The 25658-nt window shown below is 35.5% G+C and overlaps 3 protein-coding genes across 3 annotated transcripts; 2 read left to right on the top strand and 1 right to left on the bottom strand.

The window, feature by feature from the left end:
- Window positions 1-1039: 1039 nt before the first annotated feature.
- LOC138320086 (uncharacterized) lies at window positions 1040-4883 on the top strand. Its single transcript, XM_069263163.1, has 4 exons — window positions 1040-1091; window positions 3095-3313; window positions 3636-3718; window positions 4705-4883. Exons 1-4 carry the CDS (start codon window positions 1040-1042, stop codon window positions 4729-4731), a joined length of 381 nt encoding a protein of 126 aa, XP_069119264.1. The 3' UTR covers window positions 4732-4883.
- Window positions 4884-5318: 435 nt separating this feature from the next.
- Window positions 5319-10712, top strand: LOC138319012 (cysteine-rich motor neuron 1 protein-like). Its single transcript, XM_069261890.1, has 4 exons — window positions 5319-5391; window positions 6367-6513; window positions 7325-7461; window positions 10632-10712. Exons 1-3 carry the CDS (start codon window positions 5319-5321, stop codon window positions 7429-7431), a joined length of 327 nt encoding a protein of 108 aa, XP_069117991.1. The 3' UTR covers window positions 7432-7461; window positions 10632-10712.
- A 10940-nt stretch (window positions 10713-21652) lies between these two features.
- Window positions 21653-22790, bottom strand: LOC138319730 (uncharacterized). Its single transcript, XM_069262868.1, has one exon. The coding sequence runs from the start codon at window positions 22493-22495 to the stop codon at window positions 21653-21655; it is 843 nt and encodes a 280-aa protein (XP_069118969.1). The 5' UTR covers window positions 22496-22790.
- Between the last annotated feature and the right edge of the window lie 2868 nt (window positions 22791-25658).

The following is a 25658-nucleotide window of genomic DNA, read 5'->3' as shown; positions in this document are numbered from 1 at the left end:
CCATACCTATTGGAATGGTGAAACATGCCATCCATGTCTAATATTCATATTATAAACCTACGGCTTCAACATTCTTTCATTATGGAAATGTATGTTCTGTGCACTCCTATATTTATTTTTCTCTATTCAACAGTTTAACTTCATGATGAAGTAGTTTTGTTCGATTAAAAGAGGAATATGAGATTCATTTTCATAAGATCACTATATGCACGCTGTAATTTTTTTTGAATAATTTTGACACCACTGTCATGAACACCATTTGTGCACACTACCTCGGAAAAAAATATTGGCATGATCATCCAGGTATATCCATGTGAACGAGCCTTTATCTCTCAAAGATTTTCTATTCGCCCACCATAAACCGACTTATCATCGGTTTTATTCCCGGCACATTACATTTTATTAACCGGTTCGGATGACCAACAGGTTGCCGTCAGGAAGGTGCTTCAGTAAGGTACCGGCAAACCCTCAATATTAAAGGGTTTCTATCACTGCCGTTAACGTTACATCCACCCATGGACTATATCATATTAATTAAACTGAAGGCAATCTAAGAGAAGAAATCTCAGCAATCACGTTCCTGTAGATAATTCCTTTGAAGCCAAATTACATGTGTACTGTTATTCCAATATTTTTGCTGTGTATCGTAGGACAAACCTACCTGTCTCATTGCTGTCGCACACAGAGCCTTCAGTTTTGCTATAATATAGGCCAGGGATGAATGTTACGCAAGTGATAGTAACCGTTTGAATACTATGTCAGCGAAACTCCACTGATTTGATGGATGACATCAAAACCAGCCCTAACACACGTGTATGATGTGTCAACAGCTGATTGTAGATTATTAGTAAGCTGCATTATGAAACACATTAAAGAAAAAAAATATACTTTAATAGGCGAATTAAATCAAATGTCAACGATATTTATCATTGAATTACCCTAAGGATTTAATGTACATGTCAGAAAAAAATGAGTATGATTCGTTCTAATTTACATGATTCTGTCGCTCATCCCATCTGTCCATTGTTTAGTCGGTACAATGTCCGTACATACTACTGTTGTGCTTCTCGGTATTCTGGCGGGGGCTTTTGGTAAGTGATTTCAAGTTATTTAAGAAACGAAATTATTTTTTTAAATATCAAATAATATCGATGTGGTGTATCTTCTTGCTATTCATATCTTTCTTTTAAAATCGATTTGATTTCATTTCGAATATATATCCTTCAATAAACCTAATGGGTCAATATAAAATCCTTTCCTTAACATCCGTCGTCATTTTTCGACTTTGCTAGAATCTTGTTTCAATTCTCAATATATTTAGATGAGCTGAGACTATATGATTAAGTTGAAGAACTAGTCTATCAAAAGCGATATGGAGAAGACATATCTTCTTACACAAGATGGGACTTTGACTTTATATTAACTGAAACGTGTAATAAACAAAAATGTGAGAAATATGTGTATACAATAATATATTTACATATAGATCTTCTTTGGCATAGTAAAACGAGTCTGTATTCATATCACTGTAAGTCGGGTCAGGTAACATAGCAACGACAAGCATAGTTAGGCGGATGAATATTACAATCAAAATGGCCCCTGGCTACTTCTTTGTTTACTTCAAGCTCCAACGAGATTTCATCAAAACAAAAACACATGTACTATGAGCTCCCCTTTCATAACAAACACAAACCATATGTACCACAACACACAAAAAGTTCTATAAATAATATTAAACCATTAAAAAAAAAAACATTTTTCCGACGCATGCCCATCATCAACATAAAAAGAATCGTCTGCTCAACAATCATCATGATCATGGAGCAAAATATGTCAGACACTGAGAGTCTTAAAGACATGGACATTGGTCAGTTCAATGTCCCTTTGCCGGATGGGCTCAGTTTTAGTGATGAAGATTCCTTTGATGAGTTGTTTTCAAGTAACATTGTTATTGAGGCATCCGATAATGCTTCGAACATAGAAATTGAGAAAATGTTGAGAGATTTGAGACAGAGCGAAGACATCCAGATTCCCCAGCCAGGACTACCTGCTATGCCGGCGCCTAAGCCAAGATTTAAAAGTTTCTCAGAAGAAGAAATTGAAGAGTTTACCATATCCGCTCAAGCGAAAAGTACTCAAAAGAACGCTTGTGGGGAATGAAAATATTCCAAGGTAAGCTTTGATCAAAGGTGTAAAACTGCAATAAATAAATAAGGAGTTAAAAAATGAAAAAAAAAACGAAAAAAAACGCAGAAACCTGGTATCCAGCTGATAGTTCTCTCTCGGTGTTGTTAAAATTTAACGCGCTACATTAAATATGACTGTATCCACATTGCATTCATACCACCGTAAACACAATAAAAACGCTTTTCAATCCTCATGTATATATATCCCACAAAGCAGAGCAATATTTTAAAACTAGAATTCTGATTTCCATGACCCCTCACCTGTTACTAGAATCAACCTCTCGAATATTGTCCACGGATTTCAAGAGTGATTTCCCTCGTAAAACCTCATTTGAAATATAGGGAATAGTGAAAGCTGTATATAAAGAGGAAATCGTAAAATATTATTTGATTAATTATCTCATTTTGTGGTTATTGCTGTATTACACAATTCTAAGAGAACCCTTCTCTAGTTCACAAAGTGAGCGGTAACACAAATTACCCATTGTTGTTTAAAGTTTTCATAAGGAATATAGAACAATTAGTTTAGGTAATAATTTGCTTATGTGTAAAATATTGCTCACTGAATTTTCGTGGTCGACGTCATAATCTAATTGTAAAAATACAGAAGTATATGAGATTTTATTGATATATTGGATTTGCGACTTTAAACACAAATGATGATAATGTTGCTGACGACGTTTAGTTGTCTGAAGACAGTTTACTTTCACTAGAACACTGAATAGGAAACAGATTGTTATCTGCATGTTATATTTAGTGTTAAAGATTATCTGTATATATTGTGGCATTTCTCCGTTATCCGCTAGTCTCTCTTTACGAACAAACTAAGGGTTTCTTGTGTAAATTAGAAATCCATTCTTCCACACGTCATCCGTAAATATTGCTTCAGTTCTATTATTTGCTTTCAGCCCAGAGCAACGTCAGAGGTCGCAACTACATAACAATCCCTGCAAATAATAACATCTACTCTAGGGACCTATCCTTAATTCGTTGGGAGCGTGGGGGCGCCACACCAATCTGCAAGCCAATGGACCGTGACTTCACGATCGACTTAATGATGTATGACCGCATCAGTAAGAAACGGGACGGAACCTACTCCACCATGTCTGAGGATGAGCCCGTGTCAGGTGAAGCTACCATGGAGTTAATTACATAATAATTCTGTCAGATCGCTTATCAGAAATATTGGTTTGTAAATATAATTGTTCAAGAAGAGTTTATCGTTTGCCGTTTGCTTTATGTTGTTCTGATCAACTGATATGATGATGTGATACTTTCTCTGGAGTCTTCTGGACAGCTGTTAGGATTTCCAACTTAACGAAAGATAATCCACTAGATTGGTCACATCAGATATATATTTATCTATTGTTCGGAAGATATGGTTTTGACAAAGTTACCGTATGTTTTTTAATATCCTCCAGTTATTTAATCGTGGTTGTTTTAATTCAGGTATCGGTGTAGAATTTCAACAACTTCACGAAAGCGATCAGACCTTCCGCACAATTTTCATGCTTGTATTCAGAAACGAAAATGTGAGTATTCCCAATGAAAACTACACCCACGAGTCGTTATGAGAATCGAGTTATATTAATTAATATTAATTGGGAGTTTTTAGTTTACACTCTCTAGTTTTCAAAAACGTTCCTCGATACTCCAGGGGTTCCTATCACATACGCCCTGGACTATCATAGTAAAACAGGAGGCAACGGAACAGTACAGATAATTTAGTCCTTTTGATGTACATAAGCATGATAAGAAGAGCCGTATAACGGTATTTGACTATGTGGCATTGAAGTAAGGCGTCGCTCTCTCAGTAGTCTTCAAAGAAAAATTTTACGGGGCTGTGAATGGTTCAGATTTGTTCCCCCGGCTGCCTTCAGTTTTACTATGAAGTAGTCCAGGGGTTTGAAGATCGGATCGGATCGGAACCCCTGGAGTATCAAAGATGTTACACGTACAATCGTGAAATATTCGCAAGAAAGGGTAATGGTCATATATTGGTCATATGCCCATCATTCTTCTTTTATTATCATGCTCATCAAAGAATCTTTTTGACATAAAATTTGTCAAATAAATTCCATGTCTACTGTAAAAAATTAAGGGCCTTTGAATCGTTTCATATGGTGTTATACTGTCCTGTAGTAGAATCTAAAATATTTAAATAGCGATATAATACCATATGGGCCTCAACAAAGTTCCCTAACTCATAGATAATACATGACTGAATTATTTTGCCAACAGCCGGATAATTTGATTTACACGTGGAAAATATTTTTAGATGGTGGGTTGGGTTGATCATTGGTGTTCGGACCCCCAATTTCAAAAACATCACTTCAATTAGGGAACTCTTAAACTTAGAATTTTACATAGAAAGCATTACAAAAGTTAAGGGAAAAATCTAAAGTAATTAACGCTTTTCTATGAAAAAATTGAAGTTAAGGAATATTCGTAAAAACAGAATGTTTTTATTTCGCTAAAAGTTGTACATGTAGTTAAATTTACTTTACTCTCGTTGCAGGATCTCCACATTTACCTCAACCTTTGACAGTATTAGTCTCGATACGTCCCAGACAAGAAGTAAATTTTCAATATCTCTCTCCTGATGCTTGTATCTATGTAGAAATAAAACCCTGCATTTGAAATTGATTTTTTTTAATTTGAAACCGTTTTAATGTATAAGTTACATCACTTTTGCTGTAAAAGCCGACGAGAATCAGGATATGGCTCTCTTGATACTTTCCATATTTGTTATTTTAGATTAAAGAATAAACAATAAAACAATACTCGTGGTTTTATTATATTTCTCATAATTGGTTTAATACACAGCCATCCTAACAATATAATTTACCTCACCGTAGCTGACGCCTGAACTATTCCATTTTCCTTGTATATAATAATTAACGTTTTCATTGTTTGGGCCACATAAGACATAGCTTAAACAAAAGATATCAAAATATAGAAAAAAAATATTTAAAAAAATATATATATTAAATTCGCCATTTTCCCATTCGTTAAAACTGCTCTTGTTACGCATCGCGAACTTTTTAATGAACACGGATATGACATGCTGGACTCCTGTGTGGTGTGTCTGACAGAAAGATAAGTAAATGTATATCTGAGATAAGGTGTGCCATGATCACAGTTACAGGACAGTGTTACACAATGAAGGGTCTACTATTTCTTGTTCTCTTATCTCTACTGGCAGGTAACACAATTCTATTTACTTCTATTTCAGTCTCATATCTTGGTTTCCTTGAGCATTGTAATTATATATGTTCCAACAACATCCATCTGTCTAAAAAGAAAATTCGTCGTCGATGATGGAAAAGAAGGTAAAACATATACAGCTTATCCATGGCGTTTCTGCAAATTCAAGACTCATTTTATTCTACCTTATGATACGCCCATACATATCCCGTGGAGCGCTAATGCGATGTGAATATATGTAGATACATGTAGCTTCTGCTATTCATTGCCGCTATGAAAATAAGAAAAACACATTCAATCCATATATTTACATTAGAATGATTTATGAAAATAAAAAGTATTGAACGGTTATTATAATAAACTTAAATTATGACATACCATATCCGACGAGAAACGAGATTATTGAAACAGCTGGATGACAATGTCGTTCCACAACGTCGCAAATGACAAACGATAAACAAGAAATATAGTTAAAATAAGATTTGATTGACTTATTACAGTAAACCTTAGTTGATTCTACATCAAGAAACAGCATATTAAAAAGTATACATTCAGATATTGTGGGGGCTATTTTGTATTGATATGAAACTGTCGTAATGTTTGAAACCAGCTAATTGATGCACGAGAATCGTTGTATTCGTCAGTTGGTTGATTCATATAGTGACGAAACACTCAGAATGTAAATATAGTAATTTGCTCTATTTCATAAGTGTATCATATACAATATCACTAAAGTGAAAAGTGAATTGTATTGGTGGTTTGTCATATCAGACAAAATTATATTTGAAAGGATTACAACACCATGAAACATCGATACATGTAATTTACGAGACAACATTAGCGTGGCATTGTGTTTTAACCATCAAACAACAATACTCAAAACGAAGATGACTCTTGCTCAACCTTACAAACATAACATTTTATTACCATGCTTTGGCAGTAGCTAACTCTAACAGTTCCTGGCGTTTTACAGTGACATCATATGCGGCCCCAGAGCGGCGAGGCATGTGTCTGACCTTCTGTTCTCAGTATGGCACAAAATGTCCTGATGGTTATGAATGTAGAGGAAATGGCTGTGGCCAACAGTGTTACCGACCGGCGGACTACATACAGCCCGCAGGTTTGTTAATGTCATGTGTATTTCTGAGGTAACAAATGAGTTAAAAGTAAGTTAATACAATGTGCATAGTAGTTTCGAGGATTCTATTTAATGACGATTTAACTATCAATATTTTTTATATAAAAACAAGTGCTGAGTTCAATGGTGAAGATTACAGAATCTACCACCACACGCTTATCATTCAGCATCCCCAAACCATGTGTATGGCGATTGGGAAATATCTTTATTTCGGCCAATTTTAAGCCTCAATTTCGTTAACAATACAATTTTTGTTATAAGTGGTACCAACATTTATTGCCATACTTTAACTCCCAATATTTGTATTTTAATGAATTAGGAAACAGTTAATGTCTAGAATGGTGACCAATTTCTGAACTCTTTATGGATATTACTACCATATTGAGACATTCACACTCATTCCAAATCTTTTTATCTAGATATATGGGAAAATGGCAGCACTTTGATATTTTGATTTTCAAGCATATATGTAGCTACATGTATTACTGTGCTCACTACTGGGTATGCTAGAACACCCAATGTACAAAATGTATGTTACATACCATTGCATGTCAAAATTATGACAACTGCAGCTGTATTTCATGTGGGTTAATTGCATTCAAAAAGAGTCATATTTTTCAGTATGTTTTTTTTTTAAATTTCTTCATTTTTAACATTTACATTTGATGAACAGTTATGTCAAATTTGTGCCATTCTTTTTAGTAATGTACTTTAGTTGGATAATGGTCAAATTATCCGCTATATAATATAGTGGAAACTATTTGTTTTGTTTTTTGTTTTGTTTTGTTTACAGGATGTGTGGCACAGAATTGTACCACAGAGTGCCCAGTGGGGTATGAGATGACCAGCAGGGGCTGTGACACATGTCGATGTGATTACTCCGTCATGAAACTCGGCTGATCATACAGTGACTCAGACAAAAAGCCAAAGGTAGGCTGGTTGTTTATGCTTAATAAGCATACTCAACAGTCAGGGTTAATTAAGGACAGCCTGCCGTATAAGTGATGTGTTGTGTATGCGTGTTTTGGGAGACTACGGTTCGTTCCTGCAGTGTCTGTTTGTGATCGTGGAAACGCTCGCCCATTTTATATAGTGCGTAGAGTATATCAGTGGATCATACCGTTAAAGACGCCAAACAGCACACCTCACTCGATCATATTATACTGACAACAGTAAAGGCAATAAATTAAACATTTGCTAAACAGTTTGCTAAATGTAAGACACTTCTTATTCCGAAAAGTGCTCAAATAAACAGCTATCAAATAAAAATGTTTATTTCTGTACTTAATTGTTAACCCTATATCTTGTGATCGTGTTTATTTTATGTCGTTGCTTTATAAAGGGGAAAACTACCTTGAAAATTCGACAATCTAGTTTTCTACACGGTTGGAATACCTTCCTTGCTCCACATTTGTGATTGAGTTAATATGTGCGGTATGGTCTCTTTAATGTGATGCAATGAACTTGCTGGAGTCTGGGACAGACTGCAACGTTAACATATAAGAACACCTCAAGTATCAATGTATTGAATAACTGTTTGTAAACGATATAAACAATTTACTCGTGTTTTCATTGGTTTATTCATTATTTTTCATATAAGATTATATCTACATTTAATTCTTATTTTTCACAATCTCTCCTTTCTAGTTCATCCCATTATCCCTTCTTTCCTTCCAAATTCTTTGTTTTTACTTTATTTTCTCTCTCCCTCCTCCCTCTCTATCAAACAAGAGGCCCAATAGGCCTTGGCGGTCACCTGAGTACTGATATAGAAAGAGCATTGCATAGTTGGTTCAAATCTGTAAAAAAAATATTTACAAATTAGAATAAACTTTAAAGTTGAACCTTCGTATTAGAATTTTTATTTTTTGTTTTTCATTTTTATAGTTAGTGTATTATTTTACCAAACCTTATGCTTAAAATTCCAATTTGCTTTGCCAACATTAAACAACAAAACCAAACTAGAGGTCAGTCAGTTTCAGTGATTTTATAAATTTCACTTTTTAATCTATGAAGATTATTTGGTTCCGTCAAACCTGTCAGAAGAAGATTTTTGAAATTTTAACCATTTTGACCAATTTTGGCCCCGCCTCACTGGTCCCTGGGGGTCAGCCAGGAGCCAGGACCAATATGGATATGGTGTTAAAATGCTATTTCAAGCTAATAATTCTAACCCTCTTTGACTAATTTCCTATGAAAAATAAGCAAATAATGTTCATTTTTTCTATATAAACTATAGTAAACTTGACCCCCCTCCCCAGGGGGAAACACGAGACCCCAGGGTCATATAATTCACAATTTTGTAAAGGACCTTAAGACCTTTCCATCTATGAAGAGTATTTCATCCTACCAGTTCCAGAACTTCAGAAGAAGCTTTTTGTTTTGGCCTAATTGACCCCGTTTGGCCCCAGCTCTCAGGCTCCTGGGGGTCAGTCGTTGAAAAAATGTTAATAGGATTCAATGGCCATCTCATACTGATAATTCCGACAGCATTTGACTTATTTCCTATTACAAATGACCAAATAATGCTCAAAAATGTGGTTTCCCTATATAAACTATAGTAAACTTGACCCCCTCCCCAGGGGGTAACCTGAGTCCCCAGGGTCATATATTTCACATGCTTTGTAAAGCACCTCAAGACCTTTCAATCTATGAAGAGTATTTGATTCTGCCACTTCTGAAGTTCCAGAAGAAGCTTTTTGAAGTTTTAGCCTATTTGACCCCTTTTGCCCCCCCCCCTCAGGCCCCTGGCGGTCAGTCGTTGAAAAATTGTTAATAGGATTCAATGGCCATCTCATACTGATAATTCCGACAACATTTGACTTATTTCCTATTACAAATGACCAAATAATGCTCAAAAATGTGTTTTCGCGATATAAACTATAGTAAACTTGACCCCCTCGCCAGGAACTTGAGAACCCAGGGTCATATAATTCACAATTTTTGTAAAGGACCTCAAGACCTTTCCATCTATGAAGAGTATGTGATTCTACCATTTCTGGAATTTCAGAAGAAGATTTTTGAAGTTATAGCCTATTTGACCAATTTTGGCCCTCCCCTCCGGCACCTGGGGGTCAGTCATTGAAAATTGGTTAATATGATTAAATGGCCATTTCATACTGATAATTCTGATAATATTTGACTCATTTTCTAATACAAATGATCAAATAATACTCAAAAAAATTGTTTCCCTATATAAACTATAGTAAACTTAACCCCCTTCCCAGGGGGTAACCTGAGACCCCAGGGTCATATAATTCACAATTTTTGTAAAGGACCTTAGGACCTTTCTATCTATGAAGAGTATTTAATTCCATCACATCTGTGAGTGGAGAAGAAGATTTTTGAAAATTTAGTCAATTTTACCCCTTTTGGCCCCTTCCATAGCTCTCTGGGGGTGGAGGACCATATAATTCACAATTTTGATTGGTCTTATGCCTTAGAAGGTTTGTGCAAAATTTCATTGAAATTACTTCAGCAGTGTTTTAGAAAAAGTCGAAAATGTAAATTGTTTAAGGACATACGACGGCCGACGCACGACGGACGCACGACGGACGACGACGGACAAAAGGCGAGTAGAATAGGTCACTTGAGACTTCGTCTCAGGTGACCTAAAAACCCAAAGAATGTAATTATACTGGTGAATGAAAGAATGGTAGAGTGAAAGATGTGCATGGAAGATAACTATATTCATATTTTATGATTATGTGATTAATGTAAAATTGACATATTGCTTGATAAAAAAATAATAAAAAAAAATATAAAAAAATGATATAAACAATTCTTAGTTGTTATATACGTAGTTTTGAGAGACATCAAAAAACAATTATGGAGGAAATCCTGCCAAAAAAAAGAAAAGTTCGTGCAACTTCGTGATCAGTTTTACAAAGTGACTCTTGCTTATCTGTAAATAAAGCTAAACTAAAACGGCCATTGGCTAAATTTGTTTCAAATTCATACGCAATTACACTGCTATTGTTTAAAGTGTATGCAATAAAATTTTCACTTCTAGCAATATTGAAACTATCAATGTGCATAGTTTAGTCCGAGACATTGTACATTGCCATGCCAAGTAACGATTGTCATTGTTATATTTTCAGAACGCTCGGTGCTTCTTGTTCTGAAGACTTACACTATTTCTGTGATAGTAAAATGAATAAAAGTATCATCCATCGGCGTTACATCAAGTTTAGTTATTATTTTAATTTTGCACAAAAATGGGTTTAAAGGAAAGATGATGGTAAGCACGTTGATTGAACGTTATGTACCCGATACCTCTTCTTCGACGTCAATGTTTAGCTGATGGCGAAAAACCTTAGGAATGACACGGAATCCATAAACAGATACACGCACATCTCTATATTCTACAACAATATTCCTAATAGTAGCAGGAGACGAAGGCTTTCATTGTTTCCACACTTTGTTGTTTATCTTCTGTAAGACTTTAAGTTAGAGTGGAGTGGAGTTAAGGAGTTTCTTAAAGGTAAGGAATGTTGATGAAATTGGAACATGATGAGACGTCTAATAGGTTTATATTATTGGTATGGCGTTTCACCTTGTAGTAATGTACATTAAAACTGCAAAATCACTCTTCATTTTTGGTAATTGGCGTTAACATCTCCAACAAATACCACCTCCATCATCAATGTTTCCGGGAACCATAGTTCTAATTCATGTCGGTCAATATACCCAGAAACGTACACCTACCATTCATTTTTTTAAATTTCAACCCATACAAATGTATACCACATCAAACCTTTTGTGACATGACCAGTCATCTTAAATCCATAACAGTTTCTATCTCACGTTATAATTCTGAGTCTTTAGTGTAATTCCCATGGTTACCTCCATGAAATGGTTTGTTAGCTAAATACAAAACATCTTTGTAGGGAAGATCATATAGTTACGTGTTATGATCATGCATTCTATGTATCGTGGTATGTAAAACAGAAAAAAATCTTTCAATACATCTATAGCATGTTGTTGTCTTATGTACACCAGTAGCTCGCTGTTTTCTATTTTCTATCATAAACTCAATTGCCTTATATGAAGGAGCATGAGTGACAGTATTACTATATATATATATATATATATACAGTATAACGAAAAGATTGTGTAGCGAATAGTAAAATTATACCATGAATGAAGTTTATATTTCGTATTAAATAAATATATCAACAACTATAAATTGTATGTTACTTTAAAGCGAACTCTCTTCAAAAGTAATTGAAGACTATCCTTCTTTTTCCAAACTGAAATAATAATTTGAAAAAGAGAAAATTAAAAAAAACCCAGACTATTGGAAGGAATGTATAGGAACGGATGTTCAAACGAACAGATATAGTAACTTGGCACCATCCGAGTACACATTACGGAGTGTGCGGGAACATCGACATGTTATATATAGCTATGTACTGGTCAGCAATGAATGATTAGCGAAAATCCACCAACCGTCACAATCATAATATCTATGTTTATAAAACATGAGATATATCCTGACGTAAATATATTATACTTGATTTATAACGGAAATTCCCGACAACTTTGACATGGCGGATCGACCATGCCATTCAAAATGGCGAGATTCATCAACTTTGATTCAGACGATTGAAAACGATTACAGGTCGATTATCTTACCTTATACTGTAAACGAAGCATGTTTAGATTCTTCATTATGTTATTAATTCGTGTATTATTGTTGTATGCACTCTAAACCATCAGAAAGCCCATTATTCTGCGAAATTCCATGACAGAGAGCGGCGGTTGTTTACAGTTTGGCGGAATCTAGATTGTGACGTCACAACATGTAAGCTCGATTCTGATTGGTCAATAGGGTCTCGGCGGCGAGTATAAAAGGCCGTCCGAAACGTCAAAACGTCAGTTCGATTTTCGACTCACACTCTGCTGGTCACAATACCTTCAGACTCCACAACCTTACCTTAGAGGATGTCGTCAGTTACACCTAAACGATGGGTAGGCATCCAAGTTTGTTTGGTTTCTCAATACTAGTGTTCTATATATTCGAGCATTACTTACTATTTACGTTAACGTCATCTTACGTTGGTTTACCTACACAACGACGTGATGCATTATGGGATACTCCCAAAAGCAGACGATATACGTTGTAAAGGAAACAATGTGAATATGATTCTAACTTATAATTAAATGCTTACAAGTTGATGTGATACGATCCAAGGGAAGCAACCTCTACAGAAATTAGTAGCACAAGTCATTTTGGCTCTATTATTTAGATTTTTTATCATAAACGATCGTAACTATTACAAATACAGTACGATCTCATCATATGAGCTAACGTATCGACATTTTTACTAATATTATAACAGAACAGCTACTGAAGTATCTGTTCCAAAATTACATACCAATGTACTTTATTGTAACCTTATATAATTCTTGTTAACATAATAAATATACCAGAACTCTTACAAAAGTGTTTGCCAATTATATCTAATAAATCCACGATACTGGACAGGAGCGAACCTGGGGTTATGTAACACCCGTTAAAAAACGTTACATAAAACTATTTTTTTCGATTTTCTCCTAATCACTTCTATTTAATTTCGCTTGTAACATTGGCTAAAAATTCACTTTATCAGCCCATAAAGGCCGTCGCCGTTTGTAACGTCACTTCTAGCTGATTTCTTAGAAAAAGTCCCAAAATGCAAAAGATTAGCTGTACTGGGTCGCGACCAGTTATCGTGGTGTACCAGTTATCGTGATCGTGCTAATATAGGCCAATCCAGTATTAGTTAATCGAGTTACCTCCCATGCGACGCGATCGAAGCGCCACGGTTAAAGAGCACTTCCGGTGTAAATAGAAGCGTCGTTGGATACCGTCTGACAGATGTAAGACACCGGGGATATATCGGCAGTTTTATCTCGTCATGTACTAACTTTTTTCTATGCTGTTGCTGTTTTGACATTTTACATACATTTTGAACGTTTTTTATACAAATCTACATGGAATTCACTAATATTTTATAAAATATACAGTACTGTACAGTATGAATATCGACGACCCAAGTTCGTCAACACTCGAGTTTTTCTCGACTTGGAAAGTTGATGCTCTCCGTGTTTTCCTGGAAAAAAGGGGTCTCAGTCGTGACGGCAATAAAAGTGAATTAGCGGCGCTATGCTTTGCAGCAAATAAGATGAACGTACCTGTTATACCCTCTTTTGACACTATACAGAAAGAGAACACCCTTAACTATCGCAAGATTTTAACACTCGACGATGGCACAGTGCTGGCGGACCCATTTGATGAAATGTGTAGCGGTTGGTTTGGGGAAAAGGACGGTGTACAGTTTTATAATATTTATATACATGTATATGTGCATTGTTTAATTTATTTCAATGAAAAATTTGCAGATGAATTTTCGAACTGCCCAAAAGCTATCAAACACGGTAGGATGATGGAGCCAGTGGCGAAGAAAAAGTATGTGGAGGAAGCTAGCACCAGTCACCAGAGATTCCAAAGCCAGGAATGTGGGTTGTATATTCATCCTAAGATCTCGTACCTCGGAGCAAGCCCCGACATGCTGATCACCTGCAGTTGCTGTGGAGATGGACTATTGGAAATCAAATGTCCTACTATTTTAAGACCTTGTTTATCTTGTTTACCAAATATTTGTACATGTTCATCTACATCTGTCAAATACCTTCATCATAGTAATGGTGTTACAACCTTAAAGCATAATACTGCTTATTATGCACAAGTGCAAGGCCAAATGGCAGTTACTGGCAGAACATATTGTGATTTTTTCATTTTTACAGATCATGCAACTTTCTGTGAAAGAATCCAATTCAATCCACAGTATTGGTCATCCCTTTTGGAAAGTTTGACATATTTTTTCATAAATATAATGTCACCCTATATAGTAAAAAGTGGCCATGAACCCATGATTGTAACTGAACAAGGCTCTGTATATTTTTTGTAGAATTTGTCAACAGGTAGTTAAAGAGCCTGAAAAATGTGTTGTCTTTCAATGACCGTAGCATCTGCTGTGACAAATGTGACAATTGGTATCATTTTAAGTGTGTTAAAATGACCAAAGCACGCCTGCAGGGTACCAAGAGTTGGTATTGTAAATTCTGCAAATGAATTTTTGTTTTGAATACTGTACATGTATTACAGTGCTGTATATGAATTTTTGTTTTGAATACTGTACATGTATTACAGTGCTGTAACAAGAATCGGAACTGGAACCATTCAGTTAGTTTTGGAATTATCCTGATTGATATTTGTTCAAAGAGATAATAAGAATACAAGGTGTAACAAATGTGCATCCCATGTATGTTTAATACATATCAATCCAGGATATTCACATACCAAAATAAACAATTATAATTTCTTCTTCACAATTGTATCATGTCCAACAATAATGGACCGAGACACCATCACTGCCCATTTGAAATCCATTTCTTTATTGTGGATGGAGATGTGGGACAGAGGTATAAAGCCATCAGGAATGTATTGGCACAGTCCAATTGGGTGACCGTAGATCGTGTGAGTTAGAGGCCCGTTACATTTTCTTGCATCTTTGAATGTCATCATGTTTGTGATAGAGTTTTTATATAACTCTTACTTGTTCAAAGGTTTTGATTTCAATGTCATATACATGTATATATATATATTATAGAATGTAAAAGCAGACAGCTGCAGATTGATAATTGTAGATATCTTAATTATATCTTGGTAGTGGTGGATAAAGATTACAAAGACCAGCAAACAATTTTCATTATATCATCTAAGTGATGCAACATAGTCAAAGGTACCTCATTTTTAAGTATTCGAAAAGTTTTCATACGGCAAATTTGCCTGTTCTATATGAATACGCCTGTTGGCTATATCCTTAGTTTTCCTTACTTCTTGTGTGGTGAATTGACTGGTGCCTCTTCTGCCTGGGGGGATGATAAGTTCAGCATTGAGGAGCAAGAGGTCCTCTGCGATTGTGAAGCCTCTATCTGCAAGGACTTTGTCCATGTGGTTCTATTAAGTCATAAAAGCCAGAGTTCTCGGTTATGTGTTTGTCGCTGGTCCTTCCTCCCCAACCCTCAGAAACAAAGTTTATCATTCCAGAAGGAATTATACTAATAAGATATTTTGCTGTGTTGTGTTTCTTGTAGTCACTCCAAGTATTGGTTTTTACAGATAGATTGTTTGGTGTTTCAAGAAATATTTCTGTACAGTCTATAATATGTCTAACAGCACTGTATAATGGTGTCTTAAAAGAGGGAGGAAGATTTTCTCTAACCTTGACTGCAGGGGGGTTAAACACAAGAGATCCAAGAACATTTGATAAAATCCTGACCCATGTTGTGAACGTATTTGAAACATGTTGTTTTTAGAAATACCAAATCTTTGTGCCAAGTCTTGATTCAGCAATCCCAATCTAATTTTCATTAGAGTCAAAAGCAACTCATTTTTCCCAGACAAACGGCGATTATGACCTGTCTTTTTGTGTCCAAGTTTGTATCGCAGAGGATTTGTAGTAAGTCTAGGGCCGTTCCAGAAGTGAACTTTTGGTATTAAAGGGAATGACTACTTGACATACCTTTTCAAAGGCTGCTATACTAGGAATACCTGTATAAAATTTCATTTTTTCATCATCATCAATACATTTCAAGCCAAAATGGCTGCATGAGGTTTTTTTGGTATTTAATTTTCCAAGAGATAAGTTCTTTCTGGGAAAGATGATTTTGGTTTTTTCAATTTCTTAATTTGTTATTTCTTTATCAGTGCATGAAGAACATGCTGAGCAGTCATCATAGTCATGCTCATGGCTAATGTAAGATTCACTTGCTGTGAAAGTGCACATAAAATTTGACGCACCAATTGAGGAGATGTTTTGAGAGTTTGATGTGTCATGATCATCTGCAATGACTGCACCATCAAGAGGATTTCTTTTTGATTTTTTATTGGGAGTTGGGGAATGAATAAATTCTCTCTCTTTTGGGGGTTTTCTTGGAGTGATGACTGATTGACTGTGGCCTAAGTGCAAAGTCGGATAAGGATTTGTTTTTGTTGGTTTGTTATCTTTAAAATGTAAAGAACATATCCTTGAATCAGATTTAGGGATCCAAATCTTTGTTGGATCATTTGGATTTCTACGGTTGACGGCTTTCACCCAACACTGCCGTTCTATTGGATTGTCCTCGGATGGAAATGTGTACAGTTTAAAAGGAGGATCACATGTACAAGGTGATTTCCCATAATTTACATTGTGCAGAACACATATTTTTCTTGCCCAAATTCTAAGTCTATAGCCACTATTATTACACCCACTCACAGAACAAATTCTATTTGACATGACTGCAAATCGGACGGTGAATACAAAAATGGCTGAAACAACAGTAATTGCAGTAAATAAATTATGCGCAAATCTGTACATGGATGTTAATGATGTTACTTGGCAACTAAATAAATATATGTTTTGCACCAGTGATATAAAAATCTGGATTTTTTTACATGTATGCACAGTAAGGCAAGAGGTTATAAGGGAAAATTTGAGCAGAAAGAGCTCAAGCAGTTAAGCATGCAAAAGCAACATAAGTATACAGTCATGTACGCTGTTCTATATTAAAACATCATTAGTTATTATACATGTAGCAAGCAAAAGTAACATGCAAGTTCTATATTGCACATCTAATCTATATATATTAGGAGAGATACAAGCAAGCCATTAAAGTTAATTTAAGCAGCTAGTTAGTGAAAGCTTTACTATAGTAAGCTAAAGCATATAAGGCAGTTCAAGCAGCTTCATGCACATGCAGCTCAAGCAGGTAGTTGGTGTAAGCAGTTACTGGAACAAGCAGCAAACACAAAAATACACATAATTGTTAAATTTAAGCAGCTGGTTATTGATAAGCATTTACCATGCAGTTCAAGCAGGTAGTTGGTGAAAGCAGTTACTGGAACAAGCAGCAAACACAAAAATACACATAATTGTTAAATTTAAGCAGCTGGTTATTGATAAGTATTTACCATGCAGCTCAAGCAGGTAGTTGGTGTAAGCACTTACTGGAACAAGCAGCAAACACAAAAATACACATAATTGTTAAATTTAAGCAGCTGGTTATTGATAAGTATTTACCATGCAGCTCAAGCAGGTAGTTGGTGTAAGCAGTTACTGGAACAAGCAGCAAACACAAAAATACACATAATTGTTAAATTTAAGCAGCTGGTTATTGATAAGCATTTACCATGCAGTTCAAGCAGCTAGCTTGCACATATTCTTGTAAATCACACACAGCATCAATCCATATGGATGGTTAATATGCAGAATGAAGCACATAATAATTAATATTCAACATTTCTTCTGTGTAAAGCATAGGCATGTTACTGCAGCATTAGCTACTTTGTGCATTTGGTAAAAATTCCAGTACTTCGATTCACACAAGATACATTTTTTAGTCGCATGTGCTGATATATATTATCAGCAGGGAGTTTGGTGAAAGCATTAACAACATAGGCAGCGTAGACAGAATTCTGTTAAGTATCATGCATGAAAAGCATCAATCCATGGTAAGGCAGAATACAGCACAAGGGAATGATTATTGTTAGTAATTTCCATCACCAATCTGCAATGAAAATAACAAGTCTTGATATTACACATTTTGACAATTTGAAAAAAAAACTTTTACAATTACATTTATGTATTTGTTAACATGTTAATATTACAGTATGAAAACAGTTTGACAACTGGAAATAAATGCAGAAGTTGTGTAATGTTATAAGAACTAGTCTGTTGTTTATCGATTTATTTCATAACAACGCTCAACTAATAACTTACTCTCATAACATGAGGTCATGGCCAATGGTCAGCCGATTTAAATTTCAGTTTGAAGACTGTGCAACGACGTAATGTTTCAACGTGTCCGTGCCATTATTGCAGAGTACTCCCACGATCACTAGGACATGTTTACAATTTATTTTCATAAAATATTATTTCTTATTATTGATATTTATTTGACATGACCAATGGTCGCCGTATGAGTCTGAAATTAAACTTGAAACCAGCATACATACTCTTGAGACTGGTAGAGTAGGTCCGTGTATATCCGTACACCTTTGGATGTCAACCCATCATTCCTTTCTATCACAGCTACCATACATGGTGTCTGTATATTATCAAACGGAGAGACTATTCGGAAGCATGATTAAGCTATGATTTTACGGGAAACATAACCGTTTATAAGGAATACAGCCCGACAAGTTACGAAATATTGAAGACGGCTAAATCCGTACAGTAAGATTGTAAGTCCGTACACCTATTCCTGTAAATCCGTACACATGCTTTATGTATTTAGCAAACGGACTTGGTATCGGAATCTGAACGTACATTGCAATAGAAACATTTCCAAACGTGATAATCATGATAATTTGAACTAATTCATGATTCGATTGATCGACATCAGTTAGCGCATATACAAACGGCGATTGTACGAAGCTTTTTTTATAAGCTGATATTTTTGATGGATGTAGGGGCGTTGCCAGGGTTAAAACAATGTGGATGCAGTGACATAGATTTTTCTCTGCCTTATACGGACACCCCCTCTCAAAGGTACCCACAATGATACCATTACCAAAAGCACCTTCAAAAACAAGTGATGAATCCTCTCTGTAGAGGTTTGATGCTTAAATTGAAATTACTTCCTTTTGTTTTGTTGATATATTTAAATTAATAAAATGAGATCATTCCAAATGAAGACACCAACATTTTTTGAAAAATTCAATTGAACTCTGGATATCTATTATACGTACCATGGTTAGCACACATTTTTGTAGCAATGAGAAAATAAACATTTTCGTAATCCTTAAAATGTTTTTTCCAATGTGAGCCTAATACGCTTCCGTAAATATAGCTGATTACTAACAATACATTTGGATTTCCAACAATAGAATGTCACTATAGTAACAGTAACGTATCAATAATAAAATTGATTGTACATTAGTTAATCTGATTGGGAGTATATGTACTCATGGGAGTTATTTTAACGATAGTATGTCTTGTGATACAAGTAAAGAGAAAATTTGCTTCTTATAAATGTTGTGTATAAACATTATCAGTATTAATTCTAAAATGAACATGAAAATGATGTGGATGCACGAGAATACCGGAGTCTATGTTAGCTACGCGCCTGGGATGTTGTTTTCAATGATTATATAAAGACTTCAAATATTGTGACATAATACAGTACTATAGTATTATATATATGTACATATATTGCCGACCTCAAGGCACGATCGCAGCACTGATTGATAAATACCGGTGTATCCTGTATAAATAGGACACCTGTATAAACCAGACAAATAAAATGATCCCGTTAACATCTGGTTTTGACAAGTTACATATATTGTGTGTATATATATAAGCAAGCGGTGTAGCTCAAATATATATATATATATATAAAAAAAAACATGTCCATTAGAATTTATATGTTCAACCGGTTTATTTATTTTTTCGAAACTGTATGAAACGAGTCATCGTGAACATAGCTTTATATAAAACAAGTTACTAGCTTTGAAGCTACAGAATGTATGAAATTCATATGATATGTAACTCTTTATGAACAATATATCATTATTAACAAAAAATAAAAATAATATATATTATATAATTTATATAGCTTATATAAATAAGTTATAATTTATGCACAAATAATAAAATGTACATGTATGCACACTATGGTCGTGTGCAATATCCCGATTCGACGTTTGAAATATATACAAATATACTTTATTGTACGTCATTATATTTATACATGTAGTTATGTACATCTAATTAGCCAGCCTAGAATGCTTACTGGCACATATGGCACACAAACAGTTCTGCGTTATTTAGAACTGCTGTAACAATGTCTAGCATTGAAACTGGACAACATTCTTGGTGGTAACTTTTTACGCAATCGACACATTCAAGGACAATTGATGTTGGGCATTTTTCATGTGTAGTACTGCGTCTACAAATTGGACAGTTTTTTGGTTGAGTTCTTACATTTATATTTCTTCTGACCCTGAACTTTAACACCTTTGCCCTTTCCTTGCATTGCTTTCTTCAGTTCTCTTTGCTCTTTCCTCTTCTGTTTTTCTTCTATTAGGTTTTGTTTACTCTCCATTTCCTTTGTCTTTTGTTCGTATATTGCGTCGCTTGTAAGGAGCCTGTGTACGGTTACTTTCTTTGTGCTTTCTTTTACTTTTGGTGCTGAATACTTAAAGTTAAACATTTCATCGACCTGATCTGTCCATGAGGGCAAAGATTCGCAAGAATTTGCAGCTTCGACTATTACAGGAACAGAAATATTAAAATTACCAGAGTTGTCTACAGTACCATGGATTTCCCCGCTAAGAACAGACTCTATAATATCTGACTCTGACAAAACCGTGCCTATACAATCATCGTTCTCTTGGCTTGTGGTGCTTACTTCAATCTCTGTAGATACAGCAGTAGTTCGGCTAACAGGCGAGGGAGCGCTAAAAGAAGAACTAACAGCGAGGAGCCTAGAGTCAATCATATTTGCACTCACATCAACAGGGAGTAAACCGCGTAAATTGGCACTAGGATTGGCATTTATTGGAACATTGGTGCTGGTAAGAGCAGTATCACCAGATGAAGAGGGGGAACCGTTTACATTTACACATGGATCGTCAACTTGGGGAAGTGTGTCGTTCATACTCAAGTTATCTGTGTGAGAGGAAACGTCACCGGACGGTCCTACGACAGCAGATGGTTCAGTATTGAATGGGACGGATGGTGCAAATGCTTGTTCTGTGACTGCGGACTGATCGACAGGATATATACCACACTTCCGGAACCCACTTTTGATGTTTTCGGGCGTGAAAGCCTCGTCATGTGCCACCCGAAAAAGCTTTGGCCACTCCCACTTTGTTATGGTATTATTTGGGTTATTGGCCATGAACTCGGAACACACGCGACTGTAAGCTCTTGAAAGAGGACCAAATACGGTTTTGTCGAGCGGACAAAGGTATTGCGTAGTGTGTGGCGGGAAGGCTAGGAGAGTGATATCATTTTCTCTTGCAGCCTCTATCAAACCTAGGGTTTCGTGGGACGAATGCGAATCAAGGATAATCATTTGTGGGCGTTCAGGACCACAGTGCCTCAGAAAATGTTTGTTTAAACCAAAGTTCTCCTAAAGCATCTTCCATCCAGGCACGTTGCTGGAACGTGTACATGGTATTAGGGACGCCCTCCTTTGTATTGTAAGCATACAGACTTTTGTACGTTTTCCCTTTGATGATTACCATAGGGGGTATTTCATTGCCCGCGGCGTTGATACATGCCATAACACTTACATTATCTCTAGAGTTACCAACGCGTCCTGGGAGATTTCTGACCCCAGTTTCCGATATGACCTTGGCTGGTTTATGTGTTAAAGGGACACTGGTTTCGTCGATATTCCATATCTTCATGGGTTGATCCTTAAGTTTTAGGGAATCAAGGGTTTCGTTTAATGCATGGAAATAATTTCCTGTTACCACAGGATTTAGCATTCGTGCCCGAACGGTTGATAACGCGGTTGGACTTCTAATGCTTAGATCTGGGTGTCTTTTCATAAATCTGCTAAGCCACTCTTTTCCCGGAACTCCGTTTCTAAACGGCGTTTTTAGCTGCATCCGTTTGCAGAGTCGGGCAACTCGTACAGCAAGCATTCGTCGAGTAAGCCCGAAACCCTTTGCTGCCGCATCTTTCAACTTCTTGGCCAGTTCCTGTTCTATCTCTAGTGGAATTACTGTTGGTCGACCTTGTAAACAGACATCGTCTGTTTTCCCCTTAACTCTGTCCTGTATTGTCATCACAGGCACTCCGTATTTGGTTGAAGCTTTTCTTAATGAAAGCTTTTTCTGCCGAACAGCTTCAACGGCCAATAGTAACTTTTCTGTCGTGTATTTCTGACGAGACTTTTTTGATACCGAATTCTTTACCATGGCCTGAAAAGAAAGTGTTTCAAATGTGTAATTTTACTCTAGACTATAAGTAAGTAGAAATGTGCTTTTTCTATTTATTAAAAAGAATATATATAATCATAGTAATACTCTTAGAAAATGCATGTATGTGAATTAATACATGCATGTATTAGGCTAGTATACACTTTATATGACAACGCAGTATGTACGGATTTACACGTCTCGGAATGTAAGCTATATAGGAATTGGATGGTAAATCCGTACACTTTTTTAATCCGTAATTTTCTAAATTTCTGACTCAAAACAAATTTAAAAAATATACAATTAGAAAGATTAGATATCTGAATTCAATATAATCTGATTAACATTTGCTGTTATGTTCTGAATTTCTCAAAATACCTGTTACTCACGTAAAATTTGATGAGCTCTACCGGATGTCAGACTCGTCCAGGATAGTCATTCGAACACTGAACGCCGTACAACTTTCAACCAATCAAATAACGGCACGTACATTCATGACGTAATAGTTTCTAGATATCGCAAAACCATAACTGTTTTTCCAGTATTTAAAGTACATGCGACACCAGAGGAAATACAATGTTATACATTGTTAATATCGTGTTTTATTCAAATGTGTACGGACTTACATGACTGTACGGATATACACGGACCTACTCTACGCCTGTGGAACACAAAAATAGTCTTTTGTAATGCAACTTGTTTGTTTGTGCAATGTAACTTGTTTCATAGATCTTGTAAAAGGGCGAGAGTAGTGTGCCGCCAGCCGGACTCGAACCCGCGACCCCAGACTTACTAGTCCGCCGTTCTACCGACAGAGCTAAAGGGAAAATCCCCTAGTGCGGAGCTCGAAGGCAACTGTATCACTACGTATAATTAAAACCTGCTACATTCTTATTACTTATGCTTTTTTTTCTGTCAAAAGCACAAAGACAGAATGAGAAGCCTCGTAAACTAGTTTTAATCTGTTATGAAAACTACATGCTCACTTATAAATCCTTGGTTTTCCCCACAAAAAATGAGCAGGGTTATCCAATCTTTAATTTCTGCATCATATACAAATGTAAAATCAAGTCACATGCAAGAAAATTTACTGATTAAATGAAATTCATTTTTCATACCGTGTACCATCTGCAAATCAATTTCGTAAGAAAAGAAAGTAATAAAACTGATTATGTAATATTAGTCCGCTGACCTGCCTTTATTATCAGTACGTGTTTTCCCCCTAATATTAGGAAAAACCTATAAAAGAACTTACATAGACAGGTTTTAGCGGATAGATGGGATGTGCTCTTCGTGGTTTAAACCTCACTTATATTCAGTGTAGATCAAAGGCTAATCTGTGCGCAATAATCAGCCAGTGATCACGTTCATTTGTAGTTCGCTAAACCTGCCTATATTATTAGGTTTTTTTAAAAGCCTAATAATATAGGCAGGTTTAGAGGACTAGTTCATTTGGTATTTACATTGTCAATAAAACCTGTGGAATAAACGACGCACGCTGTATATTGTGAGTATGTTGGAAGGCGAGGTGGTAGGGGGTCGGGACCAGGGCCCGTGGGTCCTGATAAGTTTACCCGTACCTGACATGCATTCAGGGTAGATCAAAGGCAAGTCTCTGCGGGAGTGTAGCGTACTCAGTCTACATTACATGGAAAGTGTAATTACCAACTAAAGATCTGTTTAGTTGACCGTAATTATATTAGATACATATACATATGAAGAAAGATCATGAACATTATGACAATCATTTTTAATCAAAAGATCTTCATAAATGCGCATATATATATATATATAAACTTACATTAATAATGGATTATAAGTCTCGATAAAAAAGGAGAATTTATCTAATTATTATCTTATGGGCTTATGTGATATTTTAAAATATGAAATAATAATAAAAACCCACACAATCAGAATTTGCACCAACAATATCATGTAAGTGTATTTGTAACTCTGCTATCTCAATAGTGACTGATTTCTCCAAATTTTGACAGAACTGGTAAACGATATGGCACAAATACCATAGCTATCAGAAATCACAATGATATGTAGCTATTATCCGAAATTTCAACCTAGCTGTTGTTTCAGAAACTTGATTATATATAGTTTCTTGTAAAATGTATTACCTGTTCCAGAGATTAAGATAGTGACTATCAAAATCTCTACTGTACCTGTACCTCTTGTGAATGAATGGTTTAAAATGTACCACTTAACAATGTTACTTGGAAAACAAATAAAATACGTGAAGTGTCGTAATTAAAGCCATCAGAAACTTTTGTTTCTTCTAAAACAGATATATTTGCTAAAACCAAGGATTTATAAGTGATATACGTCCTTGGCTAAAACCAATCAATAATTTATAATTAAAAACTCCAGAAATGCAAAAGACTGGAAGTTAATATCACAAACTATATTTTTATATTCAGTGATATTTATACCACATACGAAATCACTTAACTAACTTTATGTCAGTTTTGACTGATGAATGAAACCAGAAACGTATATCATATTTCCGAAACCGATAGAAAAATTAAGACAATGATGATGAATATGACTTTATTTTACCTGTATTAATTGTCATGATATAATAAAGAAATTTGTAAAACCTTCTTATTGGCATAATTTTAGTGCAGCTATTCCATTATTGTTGTTCAACTCGATATGATAGTGTGATTACAATAATGTGCAAGTTTGTGAGGATGCAATGCAAGGATTTATATTGTGATTTTGTGAATGTGAATGTATTTTGCACGACCGCTGATGAATTATTAAAGTTTGCTAACTTACAGAATAAAATTTTATTTGACTGTCGACCCTTTAACTGATTTAGTGCTAAAAATATTTTGAGACAGCCCCTTTATAATGAGAAATCTCGCGATATCACGCAAGGTGCCCGTAAACATCCGGGCATTTCATGTATTTCAAAAAGACAATGATTTCTCCAAACCGGAGACACTGATGGTCCATTGGCAGAGGGAAATTGTAATTGGAGACCATCAGTGACTACCACGGGAATTAATTCAACAAACCGAGGACAGAGTAGTCGAACGTTCAGTGATATATACATTTATTTTGTAAACACACTAATATTTTAATACCGGACAAAAACAGGCCGTAAATATGGGATGTGCTGTTTCGGCCGACGACAAAGCGGCGGTGGAGA

The sequence above is a fragment of the Argopecten irradians genome, chromosome 3 (assembly GCF_041381155.1).
Source record: "Argopecten irradians isolate NY chromosome 3, Ai_NY, whole genome shotgun sequence".
NCBI lineage: Eukaryota > Metazoa > Mollusca > Bivalvia > Pectinida > Pectinidae > Argopecten > Argopecten irradians.
The sequence above is the reverse complement of the archived record's forward strand: the minus strand, read 5'-3'. Positions and strand labels throughout refer to the sequence as shown.